This window comes from Aptenodytes forsteri, unplaced genomic scaffold (genome assembly GCF_000699145.1).
Source record: "Aptenodytes forsteri isolate BGI_AS27 unplaced genomic scaffold, ASM69914v1 Scaffold88, whole genome shotgun sequence".
NCBI classification, from domain to species: domain Eukaryota; kingdom Metazoa; phylum Chordata; class Aves; order Sphenisciformes; family Spheniscidae; genus Aptenodytes; species Aptenodytes forsteri.
The window spans coordinates 2098576-2125507 of record NW_008795948.1 but is presented as its reverse complement, the minus strand read 5'-3'; the positions used below and the strand labels follow the sequence as shown (position 1 = coordinate 2125507).

The window sequence follows — 26932 nt, the reverse complement described above, 5'->3', positions numbered from 1 at the left end:
AATTGTATCTGCTGGTGTCCTGGGTGAGGCTGGGATGTCTTTTATTATGAGAGACTTTTTGCTGGCAGTGGTAAGATATGTGGATGAGGATGTTTGTCATATTCTTTTGGCTTAAAGTAAGTAGCTTTCAGCACACAGGAATGAGGTTGTTGGAAGGCTTACAGGCCAATTCAAGTCATTTATGATGGGACTGTATAGCATGGGGAATGTATTTGTCCGTGCTATTTGAAAGGCTAGAGTTTGCAAACTAAACTAAACCCACCTCATCTAGACCTTTACAAGATAACCTTGGCTAAGCATGGCTGATGTTCCTCCTCAATTGCTCTGAAATATTTCCTCGCTCCCCTCCCCACATGGTGCGTTGTTCTGCCAAACTCTTTCTCCCCCAGACACGAAGTTCTGCACCGGGTCGGTGATCTGCTGTGAGGACTCCTGCGTTGACTTCAAGGCTCATGGAGGATCTTCTGTTCCTAGGACAGCAGGTACCGAAGGTTTTCTTCCACACCGTAAAACCCCCAAAGCTATAAAAGTGTGGGTTTGTGTGTTGAGCCTGCGCCTCCCTTCTGCTCCACCTCTGAAAAGCAGGGCAAGGGAACGGGGCCGAGTGTTTCAGGGCTGCAGTTTCTGTGTGGGAAAGTTGCTGTGTTGTCTTCTCTTCAGCCAGAGGAGGTCAAGTTGGTCACTGTTTCAGTCCCTTGTAAGGAGTCGCTTCACAGGTTTGTACCTCGTGGATAGAGGAGACCACGTTATAATACCTGCTTTCTGTGGTCATTGCTGATTTGGGTTTTTATAGGGTTTAACTGATCAGTACTTTGTCCTTGACCCTGTTTGCTTTCTCCTGATGCACTGGCTCTGAGGTTGCTGTGTGACTGGACCATTTCAGAGATGTTAGCTAGTAGACTGGAAGGGGTGTATTTTAAAATTTGTTGACTTTTAAACATTTTTTCATGGTTTTGAGAATCCAGCAACTTTTTGTTGGGTTTGCATCCTCCTTCATGGTGGACATGCCTTCTTACAATCTTGTAATGGACTGACAGTCGATCTCATTGTCTCCTCAAGTTTTTACATGCAGAATTTTCTGATGAGAATATTGCTTAAAGAAAGACAAAACAATTTCTTTTTGGTGATTCTTATGTAAAACTACAGCACACATAAAAACAACTTGTGGCATCCAAGCATGTTTTTGATTTTTAGCAGTCTCGGATTTGTCCTGAGACAGTGCGGAGTCTGCAGGGACATGCAATGCACTTCCAAATTTTTGGAGGGAAAATACGATGCTCTTCCACTTCCTGAGTGTTATTCTGCACATAGTGAGGTTTCCCTGGGCTCTGCTGTGAGGCGATGGCCTGGTCTTCCTTTAGCTGTCCCTTCCTCTCCTCTTCCAAGACTTATGTTGGAATAGTTGCTATTAGAAATCAGCCAGATAAAATAATGCACGTGTGTGTGTATACATATATAAAAAGATCTAAAAAGTGTGTGTGTGTATATGTATATATGTGTGTATATAAATAAAATAGGCAGCGGCACAGATGTTGGCTCTCTGACAATAATTAACACAGGCAAATGTAAACAAAAATGTTATTCACAAGCTTTACTTACTGTTCTACTTGATTTCATACAGAACGGAGCATTTGGGAATGAAAGAGAGAGTTCATTTTTGACCATTTCTGAGTGCGCTGCAATCATATCATGTTAATAATCTAAAACAAAGCTGATCTTGCTTTCCCATATTGTAGCATGTCGAAAGTAGTGGGAAGCATCTAAATTATCTTAAAAGTGAGAGTGACTCCAGAAAATTTGACTGATAACTCACACCACCTGTAATATTTTAAATGCTTAGACGAGAACTTGCCTGTGATGCTTGCCTGAAGGAGTTCTCGTTTGTAAGATAAAAATGACGTAGGAAGGCAGAGTAGAACAGAGCACAACAATGTTTCTAAAACATTTACAGTAATGAGATGTATAAAATACTCCCAAAATATTCCCACTAGTTGTGGTGACCAGTGTTCAGGATTCTCTTCTGCCTTTACAGCAGAAGAAACCTGAAAATGTGTATTTCTGTTAAAGCAAACACTAGTAAGGATATATCTGATCCTGCTTTTGGGACCATGAATTTTATTACTAAGTGAAGCATCTGGTTCTGACATTCCAGGGGGTATTTTCTGTTGCTTCAAAACCTTTTTGGACCTTTCTTTCAGCTTTCATCTCTGGTTAAATGACTTTTTAACCCTGCAAGGCACTGCAGAAAAAGCACGTTAATTTTTTTGTCTGGGGGTCTGCCATGACCCAGCATTACAGCTTTTACCCAGAGGCTGGTGGAAGTCTGGATGTCAGTTGTCGTTATCTGATAGCCATGTACAATACCCAGAGAGGCGCTGTGCAGATCAGAGGTCAGGGATGGAGCTGCAGATCAGCCGATGAAAGAATTTGGTTATTGTGGAAGCAGGTTAAAGCAGGGATCCACATGAGTTACGGTAGCTGGGTTTTGGCTGGGCGTCGTGGTATTCTCCAGATTTCAGGAGGCAGAGAAGTTGAGAGTGTTTGTCAGGAATATTTCACGTAATGTCAAACAGCTCTTGTCAGACTTGCTCCTTTGTTTCCAGAAGGGCAGGATGATATTTTGGACAATGTTTACTATCGTGGTTTTGCTAGACTGGTTTTTACAGCCAGAAGAAATGGATAAGGGTTTTTCTTGTCCCATTTATTAAGGACGTCCCAAGTCCTCATTTCCCAGTTTTGAGTTGGGACAGCATCAACACCGCTGTTCTCCATTTCTTTCCTGTGTTTTAAGTACATGGGCCAGACATGTCCAGCCACTCCAGCTCGTGTGTTCAGTGGTCCTGCCAGATCAGCACTTCACTTAAGTTCTCCATAATGCATTCACAAAAAGTGATAAAACACTCCGTCAGAGGCCTCAAGGAATGATTAGTTTAATCTTCAATTAGTTCCCACTGAGACTTGATGAGAAATTATTTGAAAAGGTATGTATGAGCTTTAATATAATCTGCCTGTCCAGTTGTCATGAAGCATAGTGTGCAGAGAGGAAAGATGTTGCAAATGGAGAAAACCATGGCATTAGGATCAACTGTTTTAGACTGCTGCCTGTGATGCGTTTTTGGTCTGCTTGAGTGGCTTCAGCCACTGGGACATTGCTAAGGGGCATTGAAGACCGCATGGAGGAAGAGTCAGTGCAAACAGTATGTTCACGCATGTAAGCCATCACTGTTGGGTTAAAGTTGCAGTATATTAGCAGAGAAGAATATTGTCATTTATATGGCTAGCGAGATGCTGACAAGAAGCAGTCATATTTGTTCTGCCCTCGGTTGGGAAAGTTTGTGGATCAGGCGGTTGAGCTCTTTAGCTCCTGTTTTGCTGTGGATTTAAAAAGCCAGTCCAAGTAGTTTTTACAATACCCTTTTACAGTAAGTTGAGTGAGGTGGGGGGAGAAGAGGACTGACTTCCTAAGTCCTCTGGAGTTGGCCGATTGCCTCTAGTAAACAGTTGCACAAGAGTGCCTCCCTTGGGAAACGCACTGTTGCTTTCTGTTTGCACAGCAAATGAAAAACACTGGCCACTTTTATTAAAGAGAATGAGATAGTGTTGTGAACTGGCTTGGTTTTTTGTAAATTGTTTAGTCTTGTATCTCTGCAATCAGGTGGTGGTTCTTTGGTGCTTTGTTTAGAAGGTCTCTGGTCCTACAGTCATTAAAGCTGTTTTATATAACCAAAAAAGTCCCAACTTTCTGAGCAATTGAAGATTTGCTTAGAACATGGGGATCCAAAAATGCTCCTGGCATAGCTGCTGGCTATGCAGAAATCTGTCAATTGAGTGTTTAGGGATGAAACAAAATAAGAATTCCCTAGTGCCATTCACATCTGCCACGGGCCTCCCTTCGGACAGCTTGTCTGTACTTGCATCTTCATGCTGGAAGTCTTCTACATCTGTGTGGTTTTAGGTTCCATACATTTTCTGTCCAAGTTCCCCCTCAAACATCTGGGTTAGGTTTCTTATTTATGCTGGGTATGCCCAGCCCCCTGTGGAGTTTGGCTGGAAATAGGTTGGCTCTGCAGTACTGAAATCAGGTCTGTAGTTCTTCAGTTTTGTTACTATTCGGAATAATCTTTGCTCGCCTACTGGAAGCAGCTTTGCTGCCAAAAGAGTCGTTTGAGTGCTCGCTAATCTGCTACAGGCAACCTGAGTCCAGTTAATCCATAATTTAAACTAATCTTGTTGATTGCACTCGCATGATCTACTCAGCAGAGAAACGGATGGTGGCAGGTACTCTGTCACTCCTTTTGGTAGTATTAGCTTTGCTTGCCTCCGAATCTGCATCGGGGAAGTTCAGATTGGACATTAGGAAAAGGTTCTTCACTGAGAGGGTGGTCGGTCACTGGAACAGGCTCCCCCGGGAAGTGGTCACGGCACCAAGCCTGTCAGAGTTCAAGGAGCGCCTGGACGACGCTCTTAGTCATATGGTTTAGTTTTAGGTAGTCCTGCGAGGAGCTGGGAGTTGGGCTTGATGATCCTTATGGGTCCCTTCCATATTCTATGAATACCCACATTGTGGTGGGTATTTATAGGCAAGCAAATCATGCTGCTTTTCCCTGCACAGACCTACACTTGTTCGGGGCACGTCCTCTGGTTTACAACACTGAATGCCACGTTAAATGAAAAGCACCAGGGAGGATTTTAAAATCACTGGCGGTATTGGACAGCTGGTTTTGGACATGGAAAAGTTTGCATCCAGAAGTGGTTGGACATGGAAAAGTTTGCATCCAGAAGTGGTTTGTGGGTGTGCATTAGTTCAGGAGAATTTATGAAAGGAGGCAGACAGAATTCCTCAGGGTGACCACAATGTTCCTGTATACGACGGCTAGAAAATGTTTCTTTGATCTGTAGGCTGATGGGTTTGCTGGCAGCGTTTCACTGAGGCCAAGAGAGGAAGCAAATACACACTCCTTGGTTTAGTGATAGCCAAAACAATAGAAGCTAATGCCTAGACTGGAGGAGCACGCTCGGGCTGGAATATAAACTGAACTCTGGTGGCTGGAGAGTGGTTGGAACAGAGCTGTGTCTGATAAACAGCAGAGAGCCATGGAGAGGGGAAAAAACAGCTGTTAAAAGCCAGGAGTCAATGAGGACCATAAAAGCAACTGCAGCAGAGTTTTACGGTGAAGGCAGCGAGAGAAGACACGGCATCCCTGGGCGGCAGAAGGCCGGGTGGAGGGGCACACTTGGATGTGGGAGGGGGAGATGACCCCTCCTGGCTATCCCTGGGATGTCCAGGGAGCATGACTGCATGCTGTAAACCAAGAGGAATCACAAGACCCCGAATACTGGCAAACCACTTTGTGTTAAAAGGGGCAACATTATATGCATCTTGCAATAAACTTTCATATGTTGAGATGGGTCATCCTCCTGCCTATCATGAGATGTGAGAGCTAACACTTAAGTTCCCAATACTGTGTTTGTCTTGGAGCTGCAACTCAGTGTCCCGGTAGCTTGCTACTTGTGTAGGTCATTGGCACAAAGGCAGAAGTCATCCCTCGGGGAGAAGCATTTGGAAACACAGGCTATGCAGGACTTCACAGGCCATATGGCTGCACAGTCTCTGTGGAATGGCATGGAAACACGTGCTTCTGCTGGAAACCCTGTGTGTTTTCACTGGGGATAGCAGTCTTGTCATGCAGCGCTCTGACAGGGTACTAAACACCCCGAAACACTTTGAGCACAGCATTGGGAATAAAGTCAGGACCAACCGCAACCTGCTGTGTGATGCTTCCAGTTTGGTCCCTTGAAAGCCGTACCCGTTTCCCACGCAAGGACAGGGAGATGCTGTGGGGTGGCTGGCATCGCTGGCAGCCTGTCCCAGAAATGGCAGCTACCTCTTGTACGGTCTCAACTTCCATTAGCCACCACTTAAGCAGATAAGCTCTTTGGCTATCGCAGCAGTGCTGGTGAATTTGGTTTTACTTATCTTTTTGGAAGCGCTCAGATCAGGCAGTCTTTTACGAGTATTGTCTGAACTTTATAGGTTGAAACACTTTTCTTGAATTTCCATTCCTGAGGCTGCCTCTCAATAATACCCAAAACACCATTTACATTTTAATATTTAAATCTTTTATGAACTGATACGAAAATCTCCTGTGCCCTAAATATTTTATCTGAAATATTTTTTTTTAAATCTTGTAAATTTTCCTCTGCGGGGCTGGAGAGCTGAGCGAACGCTTGCGAGGGGAAAGGCCCGCAGTTGGGGGTAGTCCAGAGTCTCCAAGCAGAAGTGCAGAAGGAGAGTTGGAGAAGCTCCTGCCTTTCTCAACTTGGTAGACATCTTTGATTTTTAATGTTCTTTATTTTCAAAACCTGTGGCTGATTAAACTGCAGAACAGGAGGACCTAATCCCACCGCCATCCCCCACTGAGACGAGCCCATGCGAGGCATTCCCCGGCTGCCTTGGGGTAATTGCTGGGCTCGCCTGGAGCGTGGCTGTGGGCAGAGGGCATGGTACGGCGAGGGACTGGAGCCTCCCCAAGTCCGCTGCCGGCCTTGGCAGGGAGTCAGGGAGAGGCAGCGTGGGGATGCGAACAGCTGCTAGGTGGATGCAGCAGGCTGCCAAGCTAGTAGCGAGCTTTGAGCAGCAAGGCTGGGCTTCTGGCAGGGAATTGCCGGTGACTTGCACTGCAGTTTCTCTGAGGTTGCTGGAAAAGGGCCCAAACCGCTCTCCTTTCTGGAAGAACAGCAAGCTAGAACCCATTTATTCAACACAGCTCTAATGCTTGCTACCACAATGGTGCAAAAACTTGCTTAGCTGGAGTCTTGCGCCAGAGCCAAGTGCAGCCAAGCTCCTTGCGCTTGGCTCGGTCTCCTCTGTTTGAATCCGGGGGATGGCTTCTGGCTAATGGATCAATGAATCGATAACCTCCTTCAAGCATTTATTTAAATATTGCTACCTTTTACGCTGCTGTTAGCAAGGGATGACACCAGCAGCATTAATTCTTCCTGGGGCAGAAATGATGCCGCACGCAGCCGCAGCACCACCGCAGTCAAACCAGCTGCCATCATCTGGTTTTTCATGACATGGCGTTTTTCTCATGCCCTGCTGAGTCGTGGGAACATCGCTCAGCACAAGGCACAGGGCACGCTTCTGCGCAACAGGGATTATTTTTCTTCTTTTGTGATACGTCTCAAATCCAAACTGGATTAAATCATGGTCTACGTCTAAGCAAACTGATTCGAACAGGTCCTCAGAGGAATTTACTTCTGAAAGAGAAATATTTGCATAGTATTTTAGGAGCAGTTTTTAATGAACTAGACACTTTCCGGCATGTAGCTTGCTAAAATGTGCTGAAAACCAAATATGGGCAGGAGGACTTATTGGCTAACCCCCGTTAGTCCAGAAAAGGACTATGTCTGATACTACGTACTGCAGGGTTGTTCCATATGCTAAGGACCTGGAAATGATTTCTTAAAAGTAAGCAAATCTCAGAAATGCTCTGTTTGCTATAAATTGAACTGGGAGTATGACATATGTAGAACTGATGTCTTTGCTCTCTGTACAATATAACTAAATTTTTAAGAATATTGCCTGTCTCTCCCTGTACACCTGAAAATTTAGGAACACGTGTGACTGAAAGTCCATCTAGTCTGGCATCCTGCCTCCATATATTTTAAGTGCCAGACATTTTGGGAGTGGTTATTTGTAACTTCTGGACATAAGGGATTTTTTTCCCCCTAATATGCTAAACTAGGGTCTGTAGCACGAGTGTTTGTGTTTCTGCTAAGTACAATATAACTAAATTTTTAAGAATATTGCCTGTCTCCCCCTGTACACCTGAAAATTTAGGAACACGTGTGACTGAAAGTCCATCTAGTCTGGCATCCCCTCCATATATATTTTAAGTGCCAGACATTTTGGGAGTGGTTATTTGTAACTTCTGGACATAAGGGATTTTTTTCCCCCTAATATGCTAAACTAGGGTCTGTAGCACGAGTGTTTGTTTTTCTGCTAAACTTTAAAAAAAAAAAAAAAGGCAAAGTAATTAAAAAATTAAAATTCTTAGTACTGTCATTTTTAGTCTAATTACTACCAACATACCAGCCTATACCTGGTTTCTCCAAGCAGTGAATTCCTTGGGTTCCCTGCAATCCATGAGCTCCTTCTTCTAAAGCCCCACATAATTCCAGTTCTCCCCCTTGTCTGTGCTAATGCTTCCTGGTCTGACCACAAAAACTGCTGGAGCCCCACTTCCCGGCTTGTCTGTGTTCACCTTGCTGTCTCTTGCCATCCTTCTCTCTCCAACTTGAATGTCTGTGCAAAGCTGGCGCTTCCATGGTTACTACTAAAATAGGCAAAGGAGATATTTTTGGTCAGAATCTGCCAGTTCAGCAAGATCAAAATGCTTTTGGGAGATGTTCTGATTACAGTGAAATTCAAGCAGGATGCGGTCTAGCAAAATGAAATCAAAAACCTCTCCAGCTTCCTCCAGCTCACCTGAACCTTTTCAGACCAACGTTCTCCTGGGCTGCCCGGTGCCCTGCTCCGCCGTCAGGGAAACCTGCCACACAGACAGCCCCGTGGAAGGGCATTTGTGTGGAAACGTTTATTTTTCTTGTCCTTTTTGTTCTAAGCATTGACAAATCAAAATCTCCTCTGCCTAGTGTTAGCCAGGATCCCTTCCCCTCAGCCAGCTTCCTCCAGAGCACCCATTTCTGTCGTCAGACTTCTTTGCAGGTATTAGTTATTTTAGATGTACATAAAAGCTATTCAACTATGCGATAGCCTTTGCTCAGTAATACATTGCTGTCACTTGTCCCTCCTGGTCTATCCTGTTTGTTTCCCTGGTGGCATGTCCCAGTTAGGTTGCAGACCTTCTGACGAAAGGGACTGTCCTTTTCTTATGTACCGTGAGACACCTACTATACTTCCTCAGCCTGAATAACTTTTCATTTTTGTCTTTGTAATAGGACCTCCTGCAGCTTAGATAGCCTTTTGCTTCCCTTACAAATGGTGTTGTGCTGTTTCTGTTAAACTTCCCTCACAGGTACTAGGACAGCATAAGCTGTGGTTCATGTGCAGTTTTATAGCACTAACCTGATGGCTCTGTGTTCACAACCCCTACGGTTTTCTAAAGCTTCTGAGCCTTTACAAACCCATATGACTCTATCACCCAAGGAGACCAGCAGACCTAAGGGTGCATGGACCGTATCAGACTTCCCAAGCCCAGCTCTGCTGTCTGCAAGGTGCTTCCCTACCTTAGGATGAGCTCCTGGTTTCCAGCACTCTCCTCAGGACAACGGCTTCACTGCCATGGACCTGTTGGAGAAAAGGCGGCAGCTTCTCCTCCGTGATTGCCTGTCCCTGCCTATCTCCTCTGGCCAAGCTTTTCGGAAGCAGTGGAAGAGTATTTCTTCTCTCACTGCATTTATCCCTCTTGCAAATTGCAGTGTGCAGCAATCAGAGACGCTAAAAACATAATTTTTAGTAAGACTGTAGAAAGTGGGCATTTTAGTCCAGTGGATGGCAAAATGTGGGGCAGGAGACAGCCTCCCAACATGTGCAGGCAGCTTTTTTGGACTTAAGACGTAGCATCCCACTGCAATGCAAAACCCCAATGCTTTGTTTCTAAACAGACACATACATACTTCTACACCGTTTTTAATCAGTTATCAAGGTATGCCTGCATTGAAAGAGCCAGAGGATGAACATGTGCTCTGCAGCCACTATCCAATTTCAAGATTTGTTATTGCCCACACGTGTTACGCTCCTGGTGGGCCAGACTGGAGGATTGCAAGGAGCAGTGACAAGCCTGTGCTTTGGATGACCTTGCTTTCAACAGCTTGCCCTAAACACAAAAGGGTGCAAGCAGCTTTGTTTTTTTGAGTTATATGTAATCAAGACATTACAGGATGCCCTACTGAAATACCCATGCATTTAAGAGAGTTGGACCTGTGTCTTTGAGGGCTGATGCATGCTTCTGATGGCCCTCCAGCGGGGACCTCCTCCTCCCAGTGTCACTGCTCAGAGTCGCTGCCTAAAAGGGTGTTTGGTGCCAGTGGGGCGAAAACTGGGACAAGACCAATTGGTCTCAAGACTTACCTGACCCAAAACTAATGTAGTTCCATTTCTGAAATCCAAATAGGCACTGACTTGTGTGTCAGCACCTCTCTATAGGCAGCTGCCCATTTGGGTTTCAGAAACAGGAGTACATTTAGGAGAAGTTGCAGAAATTTCTTGCGTCCTAATGGAGTAAATTCTGATTTGCCAAGGAGGTGCTGCCTGACTTCTCCTGCCACAATCCCCATCAGCAGGATCAGACATGCTCTTCCGTAATCAGAGTTTAATGGCTTACAGTTTGTGGGTTTAGCTCTGGTAATTGACTGACTAGAGCTGTTATCTCCCTGCAAAAGCAAGGGAAAATCCCTTTCCCTAAAACTTGGCTAAAGGAAGTTTTATTTGGCATGCGTTAGCCCACACTTGCAAAGCTGAAGGCTGTATACGCAGTCAGTTAGCACGGATCACTTGAAGTATCGTCAACAGATATGTTAGGATTAATGGAGTTGTATGAACTCTGTGATAGAAACATCTATAGGCAAACTTCATTAAATCCACATCTGCAAATTAGAAACCCTTCTACCCTGTTTGGGGTTTGTCGTCTTTAGCGATCTCCATGAAAGGTGGAACAGCTGTGAGAGCTATTATTCAAGCTGATATATAATGATGCAAAAAAAGTAGGGTGTTTAGACAGATGATATAAAGAACAGGTCTGCGATAGGATCATTAAATTCATGTTCCTCTGAGCTCTTAGGAGCAGGCGTGCATCGAAAGGAAGGGCATGAGTGAGATCCTCAAGCCCACTGAGGTCAGTGTTCATAGGAATACCTTCTAGATTGTCATTGAAGTGCCTGTCAGAGGAGGGACTGGGGTGAGCAGGGAGTGGAGGAGAACAGCTTTCTCCTACAGAGCAAAGTCCTCTACAAAGGTGTCCTCAGAAGTGCCATTATGTATTTCAGTGGTTTCCAAGGGAAGTAACATCCTTATTGAGGAGAACAGTAACAGCTTCAGTTGTTTGTGAAGCACTTGGTGCCAGGCTGGTCCTCAGCCTGGAGGAGGCTGATGCTGGAGGACTCTGCCGTCAGCAGAGACATCAGAGCAGAGTGCGTGAGGGATGTCAGTGCCAGGTGCATCAGTGCCTTGGGTCTGGCAGAGGCGCAGCTCGTCATGCCAGCAGTTATTCTGGGTTTGGTGACCAGCCAGTCTTGAGATAGATGACAAATTTTGTCTGGCCTCTATCTTGAGAGGGGCAAGAAGCAGCCGGGTGCTAATGGAGCACCTCCTCCCAATGCCCCGGTCCTGGGGAGGGACAGGTCTCCTGCCATCACAGGGCTGCTCTTCCCCTAAAGGTTTGCCGGTCCTGTCTTAGCTGTTCCTCCCGACTCAGGGGCCAGGACAAGGGGGTTAGTGACTCCCAGGGACTGTGCAGATCTGCATAGAATCATAGAATCATTGAGGTTGGAAAAGACCTCTAAGATCATCGAGTCCAACCGTCAACCCAACACCACCATGCCCACTAAACCATGTCCCTAAGCGCCTCATCTACACGTCTTTTAAATACCTCCAGGGATGGGCATGATATCAGCAGAGAGGCAGAGCCTGGAGAGGTGGTTTTTTCCTCCCCTGGCTCTGGTGAGGACTTGCAGGTATTATTTGGGGGTAAAAAAGCTTTCCTTGCTTTCAGCTCCATGTAGGAAAACAGTCACTTTATCAACCACTTGGCACGGGTGCTTCAGTGCGGCAGAGGAGGCATGCAGAGTCTTCATAATTAATATCAACGACTTTCTCAGAGGAGGGGGTAAAACCTGAGTCCTGGAAACTTAGATTCCCTTCTGGTGCTAAGGGGAGGGGAATAAGGGAGGTATTATTGGAAAGCATTTCTTTTATTTAACAGATGTTAAATAGCACTATACCACTATATCAATCTGTCAATTACACTAATAGGAAACAGTGTATAGAAAAGTTAAGAGATGCGAATTGTACAGGGAAACAACCGCCCCCCTTCTGCAGGATCCCAGCTTTGGGGCCAGGGGCCAGGCACGGCCCCAGCAGATGGTGCGGAGCACAAGGAGCAGCCACACATATGCCAGGCACATGTGGATGAAAAGGGGAAGGAATAGTTGTGGACCATCACAGAAAGAACTTGTTGCAGCTGGACAGGTTCTCTCCCACCCTGTCCTGGTTGTTGTGCTTGAAACCGGATTAAAAAACCCTTTAAAGCAGAAATAATCTTTGGGGTTTTTTGCAATGTATATATGTTATGCTATAGATTTCAGTGGTGGTAATGAGCATTTTCAGAACCTAGCTGGATTAAAGTCTGGAGGGGAAAAACCAAACCTCTAATGGATGATTAAAGGTTGAAAAGCAAGCTTGGCTTTGCAGAACCATGCATTGATCCCAAGTCAGACCCAGCACCGTAACGAGAGATGTTTTTCTCTCGGACACTGTATTGCCTCCTTAAACTTGTCCTGGTGATCACCAGCTACTGCAGCCAGCCGAGTTTGGTATGGTTTTATTAACGTAGCTGCATGGAGCCCAAGGTTAAGTGATGAGAATTTCAAAACAAAACAATAAATTAATAAAATGAATGTGTCACCAGCTGATCCTCTTCTGACCACCATCTGTCCCCTGATCATGTGATGTCTCCCAGCTGGCCACCCAAGAGACAAACCATGCAAGATCATCATCACAACATATGCTGCTATTTACACATTTTTAAAGGTAATAGTTGCTAGGCTGTCATATTAGTAGTTAAAAGTAGTTATTTGGAAGCTAGGGGATTTTTTCTTTCTTTCTTTTTTTTTTTTTCTGAGGAAGCCAGTGACTCAGCAGGTATATTTCTGACAGAGACATGTTCAGGGTTGGAGCAGTGGAAGTTCCTATGTAGAATATATGTGATTTCCCCCCCTTATTCTATGGTATGCTGTCGTGCCTTTTGTAATAAACAGTAGGATAAATAAAACAGAAGACAATGATACTACAAATTTTACTAGTGTACCTTTTTGTAATATTATGTGCTCTCTTTGCCATCTCCAAGATGCAAACCAAGCTGTGCATTTTTAAACTATTGTTAAGATCAAGGATGTGGTTATGAGAAGACTTACAATTTATAGGATACTTAAGCATTAAGGATTGAGGCACAGAACATTTCCTGGGGATTAACGACTGACTGGGTGAGCCTCAGGCCATTAACCCCTGCCTGTCATTAATCTTCAGGAAATGCCCTGCAGTGAGGTCCTTATTGCTGTTATATGCTGAAACAGAAAATAATAATAAGAAAGGTCTGTGGTTTATTTATTTATATTTTACATAACACGGTTATACTGGGACTGTAGGAAATTAACATCTTTCTCTTTAGCTGGCCGTACTGCTTGAATTAACGCAGTTCCTGCATCTCACTGTTTTGTGAAAGATTATTGTCAGATTGCACGAGCGTAAGCGGGGGCAGAATTTGGCCCGCTGCTTGTGTTGCACAGTATTTAATACAATTAATAAGCGGTGCTTTTCTGGTGTAACTGCTGGCAGAATTTAGCCCTATATAGAAACCAGCTCAGAATGCTTGTTTTACAGCAAAGCAATTTATTCACAGTTCTAAGCATCTCGCAGCCTTTTTTTAACTCATTGAATAATCCTTTTAGGTTCCCCATAAAGCAGGTGAAATGCTCCTGCTGCAGTCCTAAGGCAGAACACAGGCTGCATAAATAGCATCTAAATTTTTAGGAATACAAAATACACATACAGTAATACATACCTACAAAGGCAAATCCATAGTGACAGGACTGCAGTGTGTGCTTATCAGCAGCAAAACATCTCGGGGAAAAAAAAAAGTGCCTTTATACTGAAATTGTATATACATTTCTCTCTCTATTTAAACACTTAAATACTATTTTGTGCATGTTCTTAAACCCCGATGCAGGCTCCTTTTTAATGAGCCTGCCTGCTTAAACATTTATTAGCTTGGAGATGTATAGTTTTCATAAAGCTGGCTGAAGCTTTTTCCAGAATATCTTTGCAAAAAAAGCTTTTTTTTTGTGTACATGGCCTCAGTCCTTGCAACCTCCTAGAGAGTCTGTCAAGGCGCAACTTAAAAGCTCGTTCAGGCGACCATGACCCCCTGCTAGCAGATTGTCTGCCTAAAAGGTAAGGGAAAGCTAAAAAAGAAGTAGAAACTTAAAAGTAGCTTCTCAAAGGCTGCATAGATCTTTTTTTTGTTAAACCTAAAGTGTTTAAAAGCTTTAATATTGATGGCCTGTCAACTTTGTCCTGATTCTTTGGCTTTCAGTTAAAAGGTTTTTGTTGTTGTAGCTTATGCAGTTGCTCTGTTGCTATGGAAACGTGACATCAAAATGACGTTTCTCTGTTTAAAAGCTTTTAACTAAATTCCTGCCTGTCAGATGTAGGCCCCATTTTGTGCACTCAAGCTTCAAGCTGTTGCAAAAAGGTTTCATATGTTCTGTTGTCATTCAAATTCTTTATCCACATATGCATGTCTTGCACTACAAAAAACCTAAACTAAAAACTCAATCTATATTAAGTGTCCTCTTTTAAAACCCTTTTAGGTCAGTCAGCAATGGCTGCAGCAGAAATTCCCAGTTACATTGTCTCTTCTCAGACTGAGAAACACAGGAGGGCCAGAAACTGGACTGATGCAGAAATGAGAGGTTTAATGCTGGTTTGGGAAGAATTTTTTGATGAGCTGAAACAAACTAAAAGGAATGCCAAAGTTTATGAGAAAATGGCTAACAAACTCTTTGAAATGACTGGAGAAATTCGCCACGGAGAGGAAATAAAGATAAAAATTACAAATATGACATTCCAGTACAGGTAAGCTTCAGTTAATTCTTTTTATTTTAAGAGATTTTAGCAGGGACAACGCAGTGATTTTTGCCTTTCAGAAAGAAGTCTCCTAGAGGAAATCTGTCGATAAAAGATTAAAGATTGTTCATATCGCTTTTAAAATTCTCTCTTGCCAGTGCTGTTACGTCATTGTTAATTTTTCCCCCATTTCATGTCAAACTCCGGGACAAATTTGTTTCTTTATAATTAGCTAGTGTTGTTATGATGCAGAGGGATGGAAATGTATTTAGTGGGAGAAGAGATTTATTTTTTTTTCTCTTTGAGGGGACTGATTGTGTTAGCTTGGCAGCAGTTCCTTGCAGTGAAACTCCTGCAGTTTGAAGTGGCCAGTGAGAATCGGTATTGCAAGGCGAAGTTTAAAAAAAAAAAACAAACCAAACCCCAAAAACCAGAATAATGTTTTGGGGGGCTGAAGCTCCTAGATTTGGTCTCGTGCGTTGAAGGGTTACACTTCACGGGGCCAAGAATAATTGAATGTCTTATTACTGAGTGACACACATTGCTATAATTATAAGCAGCAGCAGCGAAAGAACTATTATATCTGCAGGGAGAGAATCAATGTGCACCGTCAATACTGCTCCAAAGGAGTCGGGGGGGAGGGCGGAGGTGTCTACAAGGGGATGATAAAGAACAGGCAGTGTCAGTCAGGAGGGGAAGTTGGCTTTAGAAAATGTGAGGCATTTGTGCATTTGTTGTTTGCAGGGGAAAAAATAATTAGAACTTAACAGAAATATTTGCATATCTCCCCCCCCCCCCCCTTCCCCCCCCCCCCCCCCCTTTTTTTTTTCAATTCTTATCTCTGTGAGGAACAAACTGCCTCATACTGGAAATCCTGAGTGGTGATTTTAGCTATGTGCTTGTAATGCAAGAAAATCAAATATGTGACTCTTATTTAATCTCTCCTCAAAGCTCGTATTAATAATAAAAAAGGTTATTACAGCAGGCAACCATGTTAAAACTGCTCGCTTTTCTGTAAGACACCCTTACTGTATTTAATGCAGAGACTACTCATCAAATAGAAAACTAGGCAAAATCCTGTAAACCCCTTAACTTTGAATGTCCTTCTATATTTGTATGGTCCAGAAGCATAATCTTTAACATAATTTCCCATAATATTAAACTTGATGTTTTGTAGCAAATGCTAATGTCTCCAAAATGTTGTACTAACCCTGCTGTAATCCTTACAATTTTCTTTATCCAGACTGTAAATGAGAAAGCTGGAAGTAAGATAAATTTTTGCCCAGCATCACCCAGCAATTCACACTCGGATGCAGATTTAGAAGTCTCAGGAGTTGTTGGCTACCAGGCCTTTGCTTAGTCTGCTAAATCTGCAGTCCTCCCTGCTGAGAAATACATCTTGTGGCACCGAGATTTTACAGGTGTCTAGCAACACTGCACGATGTTTAAGTGCCGTAATTGCCAAGTGGAATAGGTTATTTTTGTCAGCCTTTGTTCTAAATTTTCAGTGTTGTCATCAATCAGACCGTCCGGGTTTTTCTAATTAATGTTTTTACTTTAAAGTTGTATTGGGGGAAGGGAAGAAACAAAATCTCTCACATACATGCACTGTGTGTGTAGGGGGGGAAACGCAGCACTTTTTTTTTTTTTAATTCTTATGTTTCTGCGAACTTCTAAGATTGCTTCTGTTGCATGTTGTCATGCTGCTTTTCTATTTTGCAGTGCATTGCAGCTCCCTGCTTATTGATTAAGACGCTAATTCAGGAGAGTTGGAAAACTGCCTTGCACTGTCACGGTGCTGTTTCATTTTGTACTGTTGAATATGAAATGCATCTTTCTTATTGTTTGTTCTTATCCAAAGCACGCCTGTGTGCTTTGCTTTCAAGGCGAGGTGGTAGAGAGAACAGGGACAAACAAAAGCTATGACTTACAATATCTAGTTTTCTGGGTACTTTTTGTTCGTGTGTGAGGATGGGAAACGTTGCGATGGAACTGTACATGAGGAGTTGCCACTGACTGCTGGCTTTGCTGTGAGGCAGCTGAGTTTTAACCCACGTTTTGGTACCTGGAGGACACTTGAGGAAGATGCTTTTACCTTGGTGTATTTCTGTGCATCATCACTGCACTGTGGCATAAACTGAAAAAGAAGATCCTGAGAGTGGGAAAACGCTCTATTTTGAGATATATTTTGCAATGATTACATAGGGTCAGTAAGCGTGACATGGGAGAACATAGCACCAGCAGCAGGAATGAGGGAGGTGTTCTGCACCCCAGCGGTTATTTCTGCCCACCACTTCAGGACCTTTTACTTTTCTAGGCAACTGTTACAGCATTGCAAAGACGCTATGGTCTGTAGCCTTGCTTTGAGAGTCAGAAATTTACCGGAACATTTAATCAGATAATAGTATTATTTAGCAATGTGCCACAATTTCATAAAAGAAAATAAAATTTCTGTCCTACAAATTGCTGCACATATATCTATGCATGCATGCATACGTATATTTTTTTCTATAAAACAAAAAGCAGTACTTGAATATTTCTACTAGTCCTTTTAACCAAGTTCAGTGTTAAAAGTGGCATGTCTTACCTTGGGACAACTCTTGAAACAGAAATCAAAGATCTGAAACATTGAAAGATCTAAAATAGAAAACCGTGAACATATTTATAAAGGTGCTTTCCAGTCTGAGGATCCCATAGCATTTTAGGATGCAGTTCTGTAAATATTGTTTTGCTTATTTTGCTCAGTGAAAGCCATTACTCATTGTGCAGAAGGAGTCAAAGTCAGCCAAACATATACATAGGTAGGGGAGGAGTGTTTCTTAGCCAGTAATTATTGCAGTTGTTGGAGCTAATACAACTATGTGCATGCTTACGGTGGCACGGAGCTCAGTACGGGCTAACAGCCCGGGTATTCACCCTGGTTCTGGGTACGTTTGGATCCTACACGGAATTTTCTGCTGCCAGATAAAGTTAGTTCGGGTGTAGTTCAGTGCACGTGAGCATCTGTCACAAAAGCAATTTTAGGGTGATCGTATCCCATTCCTCCATATCTGAGGTAAAAACATTATTAAAATGTTAAAATGCCATTATATAAATCTATTTAATGTCATTATTTCCTCCTTGAATTCTTGTGTTTGTTTCTGACTGCTGTATATTTCAACAAGGTGACAAGAGAATGAGAAGATGTTTAGAAAACACAATTAGGCTGAGATGTGGAAAGCTTTCTTTATGAAGAGAAATGGAAAAGTTTGTGACTTGCTTGGAAAGAAGGCAAAGAAATATAAAGGCGTTCTAGAGATGCATAAAAAAATACAGCACTATTTTTCAGAATATAAAGTAGATATTTCTTTTGCCATAATACCAGAAGTTATTTATTGGAATTGCAAGGCAAGCAACATAAAACTAGTTAAAGTCATATAAATTTGTATTACACTGCATAATAAGCATGTGGAACTCATTACCACTGAAAACCGTTGACACCAAGAGAGCGGTAGGTTGTTTTATTATTATTATTTTTACTAAAGATTAGATTTATTAAATAAAAATACAGATATGGTTTGTCTTCAAATTGGATAGAGTTATAAAAGCCATATCGTGAAACCTCGGGATGTTACTAGCTGTTGATGGAAGAGTAAGCAAGCATCTTTATGGGTGAATGTCCCCCCAAAACATGTCCATCAAAATGCTTCCTGAAGTATTTAGCACTGACCTTTGTCAGAAGTGAGGCAGCGGGATGATGGGCTGATCTGGGAGCGGTTCCTGTGTTCCTCTGCGTTACTGTAGTCCAAGTGCATTTGGAGGAAGCTATTCAGGGAAAAATATACCATGACCTGAAGTAATTCTTATTGGAGTCTCAGTATATTAAAGGATCATTTCATCCACTGTGGAAATTGGCTGGGTGGAAAATTCTGCACAGCACCATAGGTGGAAGGAAAATTTTTTTGCAGGTGCATTTGAGTAAAATTCTGCTTTTAGGAATTGCAGTAGAATCTGAAGTATCTGCCGTGGATAGATCAGCCACCACGTTTTTAATGTTCAGTTTTAAAAACACCTGTGTGGTGAGCTGCATGAACCTCCCTATTTATCTGTCTTGGAAGGAGGAAGGGCTGTGTCAAGCCTGCTGGAATTCAAAGTTAAGCTTTCTGATATGCTGGTCATCAAAAGTTTTGCTGGATTAGCACGCCAGCTCTTGCAGTTTAGCATCACTTGGAATACGTGCTGAATTCTTTCTATTATGTAGGCTACTTAGGGCATTCAGCACATATAAACCTATAATTAGTCTTTCTAAAAGAGAGCACTGTCCTGTCACCGCTAATATGCTGATCTTAATGTGTAACAGTGCGCTGTATTTGTTGTTATTCCACTGACGTAATACACACTGGCTTATAAAAAGGAAGCAGGGTTTGTTAAGCTTGCACAGTGGTCCACAGTTTTGACTGATTCCTTCTGATGTTTAAAAATAAGAACGTGTGAATGCAAATTTATTATTTTCAAAAACATCACCCTCCCCAAAGCCTAGGAAACAGGATGCAGCTGTTGTTTTTTGATTTGAATCGCAGTCAATTAATGTTAATGATTGGTAAATTTGAATCAGTCTCATGATTTGAATAGAAGATCAGTTTAATTTTTTTATTTTCATGTGTACATGATCGCAATTAAACATTGTTGCTTGTGTAATCCGTTGCTATACTCTATGACATTAAGCAACTGGAATATTTGACCTTTGCTACAGCAAATGATAAAATATAAGTACAGCCAAATTACTGCAGAAAGTTAAAATTGAATATTTTACCAGCTTTCTCTTTAATTTCAATAATTTATAGCAGATGCACAACTTAGTACTGTACTTTCATACATCTTTCTTTTTCTCACCATTGATTGGTTCATGAACAGTTGCTATTTTTTATTTATTTTGAAAGCTTTTCTCAGAAACCCCTGGAGATGGATCTTGTGTCTGTTCCTTAAGGCAAGTAGTAATATCAAATAGTGTAATAATAATAAAAAACCACTAGTGTTTTGAGTAAAAAGTAAAAAAGAAAAAAAGGGGCAAGTTATAGATTGCTTGCTTTTTATTGACTAAATAATGATGATTTTAAAAAACTCTCTAGAACATAATATTGTAATAATTTTATTTTAGAAGGTGGATTAATAGGCACAGAGAATAAAGTCTGAAGAAAGGTCAACAGCAGCACAAATTACTCAACTGGTGTCTCAGTCCATTCAGTGGAGCATTTTGGCAGTAGGATCTCAAAGCCCCATTAATTTATTCACTTCTCTGCAATAAGACAAGCAACCACCTTTCAGATTAACTGAGTTGACAGTGTTTTTCATACTTCAGCTATTTGTCCACTGGAAACTCGACTTTGATCCCTGAGTTTTTGGAGAAGAGTTCTCAGTTGCCTCTGCTCTCAGCTGGATTTTAATAGAGCCTCATGAAACAGCAACAGGTCTAGATAAACTCAGCGTGCATTTATTTTGCAAGCTCTGCTGACTTTCTCACTTACCTCTGTTTCTTACCCATTTTTTCTGCTTGGCTTGCTCACTCAGGCAGTGATTTGCCCAATTTCAAAGTGTTGAATGTTTGGCTCATCTTCCTCTCTCATTTCTGGACTATTGCATGCCAGCCTTACTATTGTCCCGTTTCTTTTTAACTTCTTCATTTTTTCATTAAAACAAACAAACAAACCAAAACCACAGAGAAACAAAACAAACAAAAAAACCAGCTTTACATTTTGGATGCAACTATGACCTGCTGTGATGAGTTACAGTAATGACTGACTTTGAGCAGTAAATTCATCTTTGCTTTAGACGTCAGTTCTGTCAGGGTTATGCTTACCTTGATGCAGGCAAAACCTCTCAGCTGTCTCACTAGGTTTTCTGGACTACAACTGGCAGTTGTAGAAAAAAATATTTAAAAATCAGCGAATCCTGAAACTTGATATTAATATTACCAAGTTAGCTATTTGGTTTGTTTTTACCAGAAAGCTAAACCGTCACCGCTATTCCAGTGACTGTTCTCCCTGTTTGCCTCCACCTGCAGCGTTCCTACTTCTTTTCCAAAAGACTGACGCTCCTTTCCCCCTTATCTTCTCATCTCCCCATCTATTTCATCCTTTTTTCTTTATGTATGAGCCAGACCCCATACAGGTAGATGGTTGCTGCTGGTGCTGCTTTTAAGCTAACGAAGTTCTCTTGCCTACCTCCTGGTAGTGATCCCTTTTTTTTAGCCCAGGGCTACGGTAAGCGATCAGAAGTGGAAGAATTAGTATCCATTCAATGCATTCAGAGCCAGAGAAATACTTGGTTTTATATAGCTGCAACCCTACAGCTGTGTGGGCAGATAATAAACTACAGCTCTTTCTTCAAAATCATGATAGTTTTATCAAAAATGGAGTCCGGGTACACAGCTGGGCTCAAACATAAAAACCAAGGTACTGACCTACTCAGGCAAAATACCTACTCCTGAAAACTTTTGCTAAGCAGTAAATGAATAAACATGGCAGATGTGGGCCTGCTGGTGAATGGGGTGGGTGATTTAGTGACAGCAGATGCAAGCAATAAGGGTGAGGATACTCAATGCCTTCTTTATCTCAGTCTTCACTGCGCAGGTGTCTCAGGCTGGTGTGCCTGGAGCAGGGTTAGGGGAAATAGCAGTAGTGGAAAAGGATTGAGTCAGGGATCACCTCTGAAAGTTTGAACAGTGAGGGAGGTTCCTGGTGACTGAAGAAAGGCCGCTGTTGAACCCATCTTCAGAAAGGGCAAGAAGAGGAATTAAAAGTTGATCAGCTTCCCTTCAACTCCTGGGAAGATCATGGAGCAAGCCATCTTGGAAGCAATTTCCAGTCACGTGAAGGAGAAAGTGGTGACTGGAGATAGCCGGAATGGATTTACTAAGAGTGAATCATATCTGACCGACCTGCTTGCTTTCTGTGATTAAATGACTATATCTGTGGATGGGTGTAGAACAATGGATGTTTTCTATCTTGACAGTAGAAAGCCTTTTGACATGGTCTCCAAGAATATCCTTGTATCCAAGTTGGGATGTTACACTCCAAATGGACGGACTACCAGCTGGGTGAAAAACTGGCTGGATCACTGGGCTCAAAGGGTAGTGGTTAATGGCTTGTACTCTGCCTAGAGGCTTATTCCAAGTGGAGGGCGCAGGGGTTTATACTGGGACATGCCCTGTTTAATATCAACAACCCAAAGGAGGAGATGGTGGCATGCTTGCTCACTATTTTGCAGATGATGCCAAACTGGGAGGAGTGCAGTCTGCACATGTGAGGACAGGGCTGCCGTTCAGAGGGACCTAGACAGGCTGGAGGAACGGGCTGACAGAGACCTCATGAAATTCAACAAGGACAAATGCAAAGTCTTGCCCCTGGGATGGTCAAATCCCCTGCACTGATACATATTGGGGACGGACTGGCTGGGCAGCAGCTCTGTTGATGAGGATTTTGGGGTCCTGGTTAACGCTAGGCTAAACACAAGTCTCCCCCAGAGCAGAGTCGGCAGAATACCAGCTCTGAGCTTTTCCCGTCCTTTTTGGCACAATGTTTTGCAGTCCTCAAAGCTCAAACCATGGCTGGTGAAGTCTTAATGCAGCTGCTGGACTTCGCACTGGCATGGCTGAGATGTGCTCACACGTGGCTTTTTGCTGTCTCGCCCGTGGGGATGACCGACCGTGGTGAATGCATTGCAATGGGCAGCTGAGGATGGTAATGTTTTAAACCCCATTGCTTGGATATATTTGGGGTTTCAACATGGGCAAACAAATGTGGAATGTAGACTTAGCTAGTAGCTTATAGTGGTTTAATTGATATTTCATTCAAATAGCCTAAACAATTGAACTAAAAATAATCAATATCAAGTGATGGTTGCTGTTGGCCCTGTATTTAGCTATTTTGTACCTGTGCTTGATGGATGTGCATGTATTTGTAGGTTGTGCTAGATATTCTCTGACTATGAAATTGCAGCAGCAGGTTGTGAAACATGTATGAAATTAAAATTTTGAATGCACAGAGGGCATAAAAATACGGAAGACATTGCTATGCAGGACTATGATGTGCATTTCTAAAAAGCTGGAAAAGCTCATCAAGACCTTGCAAGAATGAGAAAATAAAGAAGAATCCTTAAATGGCTTTAAAATCTAAGCAAATCTTTCTGCCTTCTTTCCTCGCTGGTGGATTTCCCCTTACCCTAGGCTGAGAGCTGTTTAAAAGGAAGAACTTCAAGTTCTCACTTTTAAGTTTGGCACCATTTTTATTGTGTTTACATGTTATTTAATTCTATCCTTTGCAGGACCGGTGTGGGCAGGATGGATTCTGAGGAGGAAAAACCTGAAAGGCTTCAAGAAAAGGGGGTGGGCCAGGTGTCCAGGAAGAGTTTTTATCCTTTTTTCTGCAAATGGAAGCCTCTTGCTAGCTGGGAGAATCAGATTTGGTTCAGCTTTTTGTTCATTTGAATGAAATCTGGTTTATGAAAATGGAGCATTTGTCATTGGTCTTGCCTTTCCTGTTGTGTTCTCTTGCTGCATTTTGACTTAGAGTAACAAGATCTCAACTGGGAAAGGCAAATGAAAAGAAAGTTTGGGACTCTAGCCGGGCACTGGAGTTTCTTTGAGGTGTACAATTCATCTGTACACCTCGGTTTTATATTTCTCAGTAAGAGTAAATAAAAGAACAATGGGTACCAAGTGGGATAGCAGTGAACTTTGTGTTAGGACTGAATAATAGATCTCATGATAAGATGCATGTGAAAGATAAAGTCATGGCTGATAGTCCTTTCACTGTAATGTTTTTGTGCATGCTGCTTATAATGCATTTTAACTGGTTTTGTTGGATTTTTTGTAAATTAATGAAATTCTATACTTCTTCCTACACTGATCTTTGTTCTGTAACAGATGAACAGACATCTACATCTCATGGCTGTTACTAGGATGTTTACCTGGGCAATTCAGAGCTTTTAGGCAATATTAGGAAAAGGATATGAATTGTATTTATAGCCACTTGTATTCATCATGCAAAATAAATATTCATTCTTCAAAGCATGGAAGGACAGTGCTGCCCACAGTTTGGTAAAGGCATGCAACTTTTAATCATGGGTCAAAACTAGGAAAAGAAACTGAAAGGCTTCATTGGAGATTAAAAGAAAAAAGTGTCTAATTTTATTCTCATTAAAAGCATTCAGTTTGACTCCTAAATGTGACCAGAACAAATGTTTAGAGGTAGAAGATCTATATAAAAAGTACTTTTACAGGAAAACAAACTTTAATGTTGTATGCCTTTTCTTACAGGAAATTAAAATGCATGACTGACAGTGAAACTGTTGCACCTGACTGGCCTTACTACAAAACCATTGATAGGATCTTATCCAAAGTGACAGACCACAGCGATGTGAAAATGCATGAAAATCAGCAACCAGGTCCTTCTACATCACAGACGGAGGCCTCGCAGTCTCCATCAGCTAAGTCTACACCTCTGTATTTGCCATATAACCAGTTTACATATGAAGGAAGGGAAGAGTGCTTTGAAGATGAACATTCAGAGAGCTCGTCAAGCTTACTTTCTTACAAGCTGAGGTAGCATCTCTTTTTCCCCTTCTCTTGTATTTCACAGAACAAACCGGATCTGCTATGTAAAGGGGACACCCTAGCACATTTTTCTCTAGCAGCTGTCGTCTCTTTTCTGTAAATCACAAATGAGATCTGTTCCCCCATTTCAGCCATTTTGCTGAATTAGGGCATTTTCTTTATTCCTTTATGAGAGACTGGAAGGGAGTAGGAGGACTGGACAAAAAGTCATATAATACTGCCAAAACTCAGCATGCATGTCACTGCTCACATGAGGTAGAGTGTTTGTAATAGGAGTACAGGCATGTTCAAGAGAGTCCTGCCGTGCAATCAGAGATATAACATACTGCTTAGATGATTTTTGGCTTGCTCTAGTGTTGCTTTTAGTATGAGTATGAAATTTCTCTGGCTTCAGCTATTATTAAAATGGTGAAAAGATGCAAACTAAATATTTCCGTGGACACTGAAATGTCCACACATGCAGTTTGAAAGTACATTGCAACATTTTAAATACAAGTGGGAATGTCACTTTTTCAAAGTAAATGCTAGTTTGAGAATGCAAACGTATTTCCTTTTTTGGTAAGATTGGAGTTCTCTGGAAGGCAGCGTTTTAGCAAAAGGCAGGGTTGTACACTTGATACAAATTTTAGACTTTACTGGTCTCATTTTTCATCCAGAGTGGTGTGAAATAAGAGTTGATTACAGTTTTCTGGCAGGAAAAATAGTTGATCCTAGAGATCCTTATCGTGAGTCTTTGAGGCTTTAACTATAACAGTAAAATTATCTGTCAGTCATGCAACTGAGAAGGTGTTGAGCTGGAAGAAGAACCAACCTAACAAGTTCGGATTATTGTTTCCAGGCCTACTCTTGGATGAATAAAACTAGGGTAAATTCATTCAACTATTCAAGCAAATAGCCCTTGAATAGCTGATTATTTAAAAAAAAAAATTTTTTTTGGCAACTGAATATATATTAGGGTGTATAATTCTTGAACTGTAGCAACCTTTTTGTTCACAAGCAACAATTTTTTTCATCATAGTTCATTGTAAGTAGTTGATATCCCTGATACACAGTCTCTCTTGATTTTAGGATCTGCAGACTCCAAGACCACGTTTCTGATGCAATAACTTTTTTCCTAATTCATAGTTTGATTTCCAATAATATTATTTAATATTTAATTTGAAGGTCACTTTTCCACAAACATGAGGTATAGTTTATTCACTAGACTATTTGATAACATCAGACTTTTTGAAAATGCCAGATGTTAAGTTTCTTCAGCTGAGGGACAACTCCAGGACAACACAGATTTTGTACCGTAGGTGACTGGTAGGGGAAGACAGAGGTCACCACACCAGGTTTCATTACAGAGTGTAGACAAATCATCACAGAAGTCAAGCTAATCAACCACAAATGCATATCTATTGTGCTTACAGTTTGCACGTTGACTCCCACTCTCATGTAGAAGCTTTCATTTACAGCTAAACTGGACTTAAGCCACTCTAACTGAATTATTTCTATAGTAATAAGATCTGGAAAATTCAGGCTGTAATGCGTTTTAGCCAGCTTCAGGTTCAGTGTTTTTTTTTTTACTTTGTCCAAGGTAATTAGCCAACCCGTTTTCGTAAAAAATATTTTAACTTTGCTTGGCCAATTTAGAAACTGCAGATAATTTAAATCTAGCCTTTAATGGCACAGGCTGGCTTTCAACTGGCTGCAAGTCCGTATGGCAGGTAATGACGCTTTGTCCTTGCAGTAGCTCAGGCTGCAGTGCTGCTGTTGCCTGCTAAGGACGGCTGTGCAACAGGGTTTGGGAGCTGGAGGGAAGGGCAGGTCAGCTGTCAGTGTGGTAGGACCTCCATAATACGTTGCTCCCTAACTTACGAAGGCAGACATGCTCTCACAGCCTCTAGTATAAAATAATTTCGTGCAATATAATATTGTGCATGTCATTTAACAGCAAGATATGTACATATTCACAAGTTAAAATACAATTCTGCTGTGTTTAAAAAAAGAAAATGTTGAGCGGTAGATACCACTTGAGAGATTAGTATAACATTTCAGGTGAGCATCATGATCAGATTAAAAATTAGATGGTGCTTGTGGTATTAATGGGGCATGTATCTGGAAGAAGGAAAAGTGGTATTATGATAGACACAGGGGGTTTTGAAAAGCTTGTACAGCTTTGGCCTGTTTAGTTTAGCCTGATAGATTAAAAATTAGAAGGTGCTTGTGGTATTAATGGGGCATGTATCTGGAAGAAGGAAAAGTGGTATTATGATAGACACAGGGGGTTTTGAAAAGCTTGTACAGCTTTGGCCTGTTTAGTTTAGCCTGATGTAGTAGGCGACTCTCTTCTGAGAGGTGCGGAGGCACACATTTGCTGACCGGACGCACTCTCTAGAGAGGTGTGCTGCTTGCCAGGGACTCGCATCAGGGATGTCACCAAGAGGCTACCAAGCCTCGTACAGTCCACTGACTATTATCTGCTGCTGCTG

At 42.1% G+C, this 26932-nt stretch overlaps 1 protein-coding gene across 1 annotated transcript in view; it reads left to right on the top strand.

Annotated features, from left to right (window-relative positions):
- Window positions 1-452: 452 nt before the first annotated feature.
- The window catches only part of MSANTD1 (Myb/SANT DNA binding domain containing 1), a 38312-nt gene continuing 11832 nt past the window's right edge, over window positions 453-26932 (top strand). Inside the window, 5 exon segments of the mRNA XM_019473683.1 lie at window positions 453-524; window positions 526-626; window positions 628-716; window positions 14611-14875; window positions 24162-24446. Coding sequence (XP_019329228.1) covers window positions 453-524; window positions 526-626; window positions 628-716; window positions 14611-14875; window positions 24162-24446 — 812 coding nt within the window.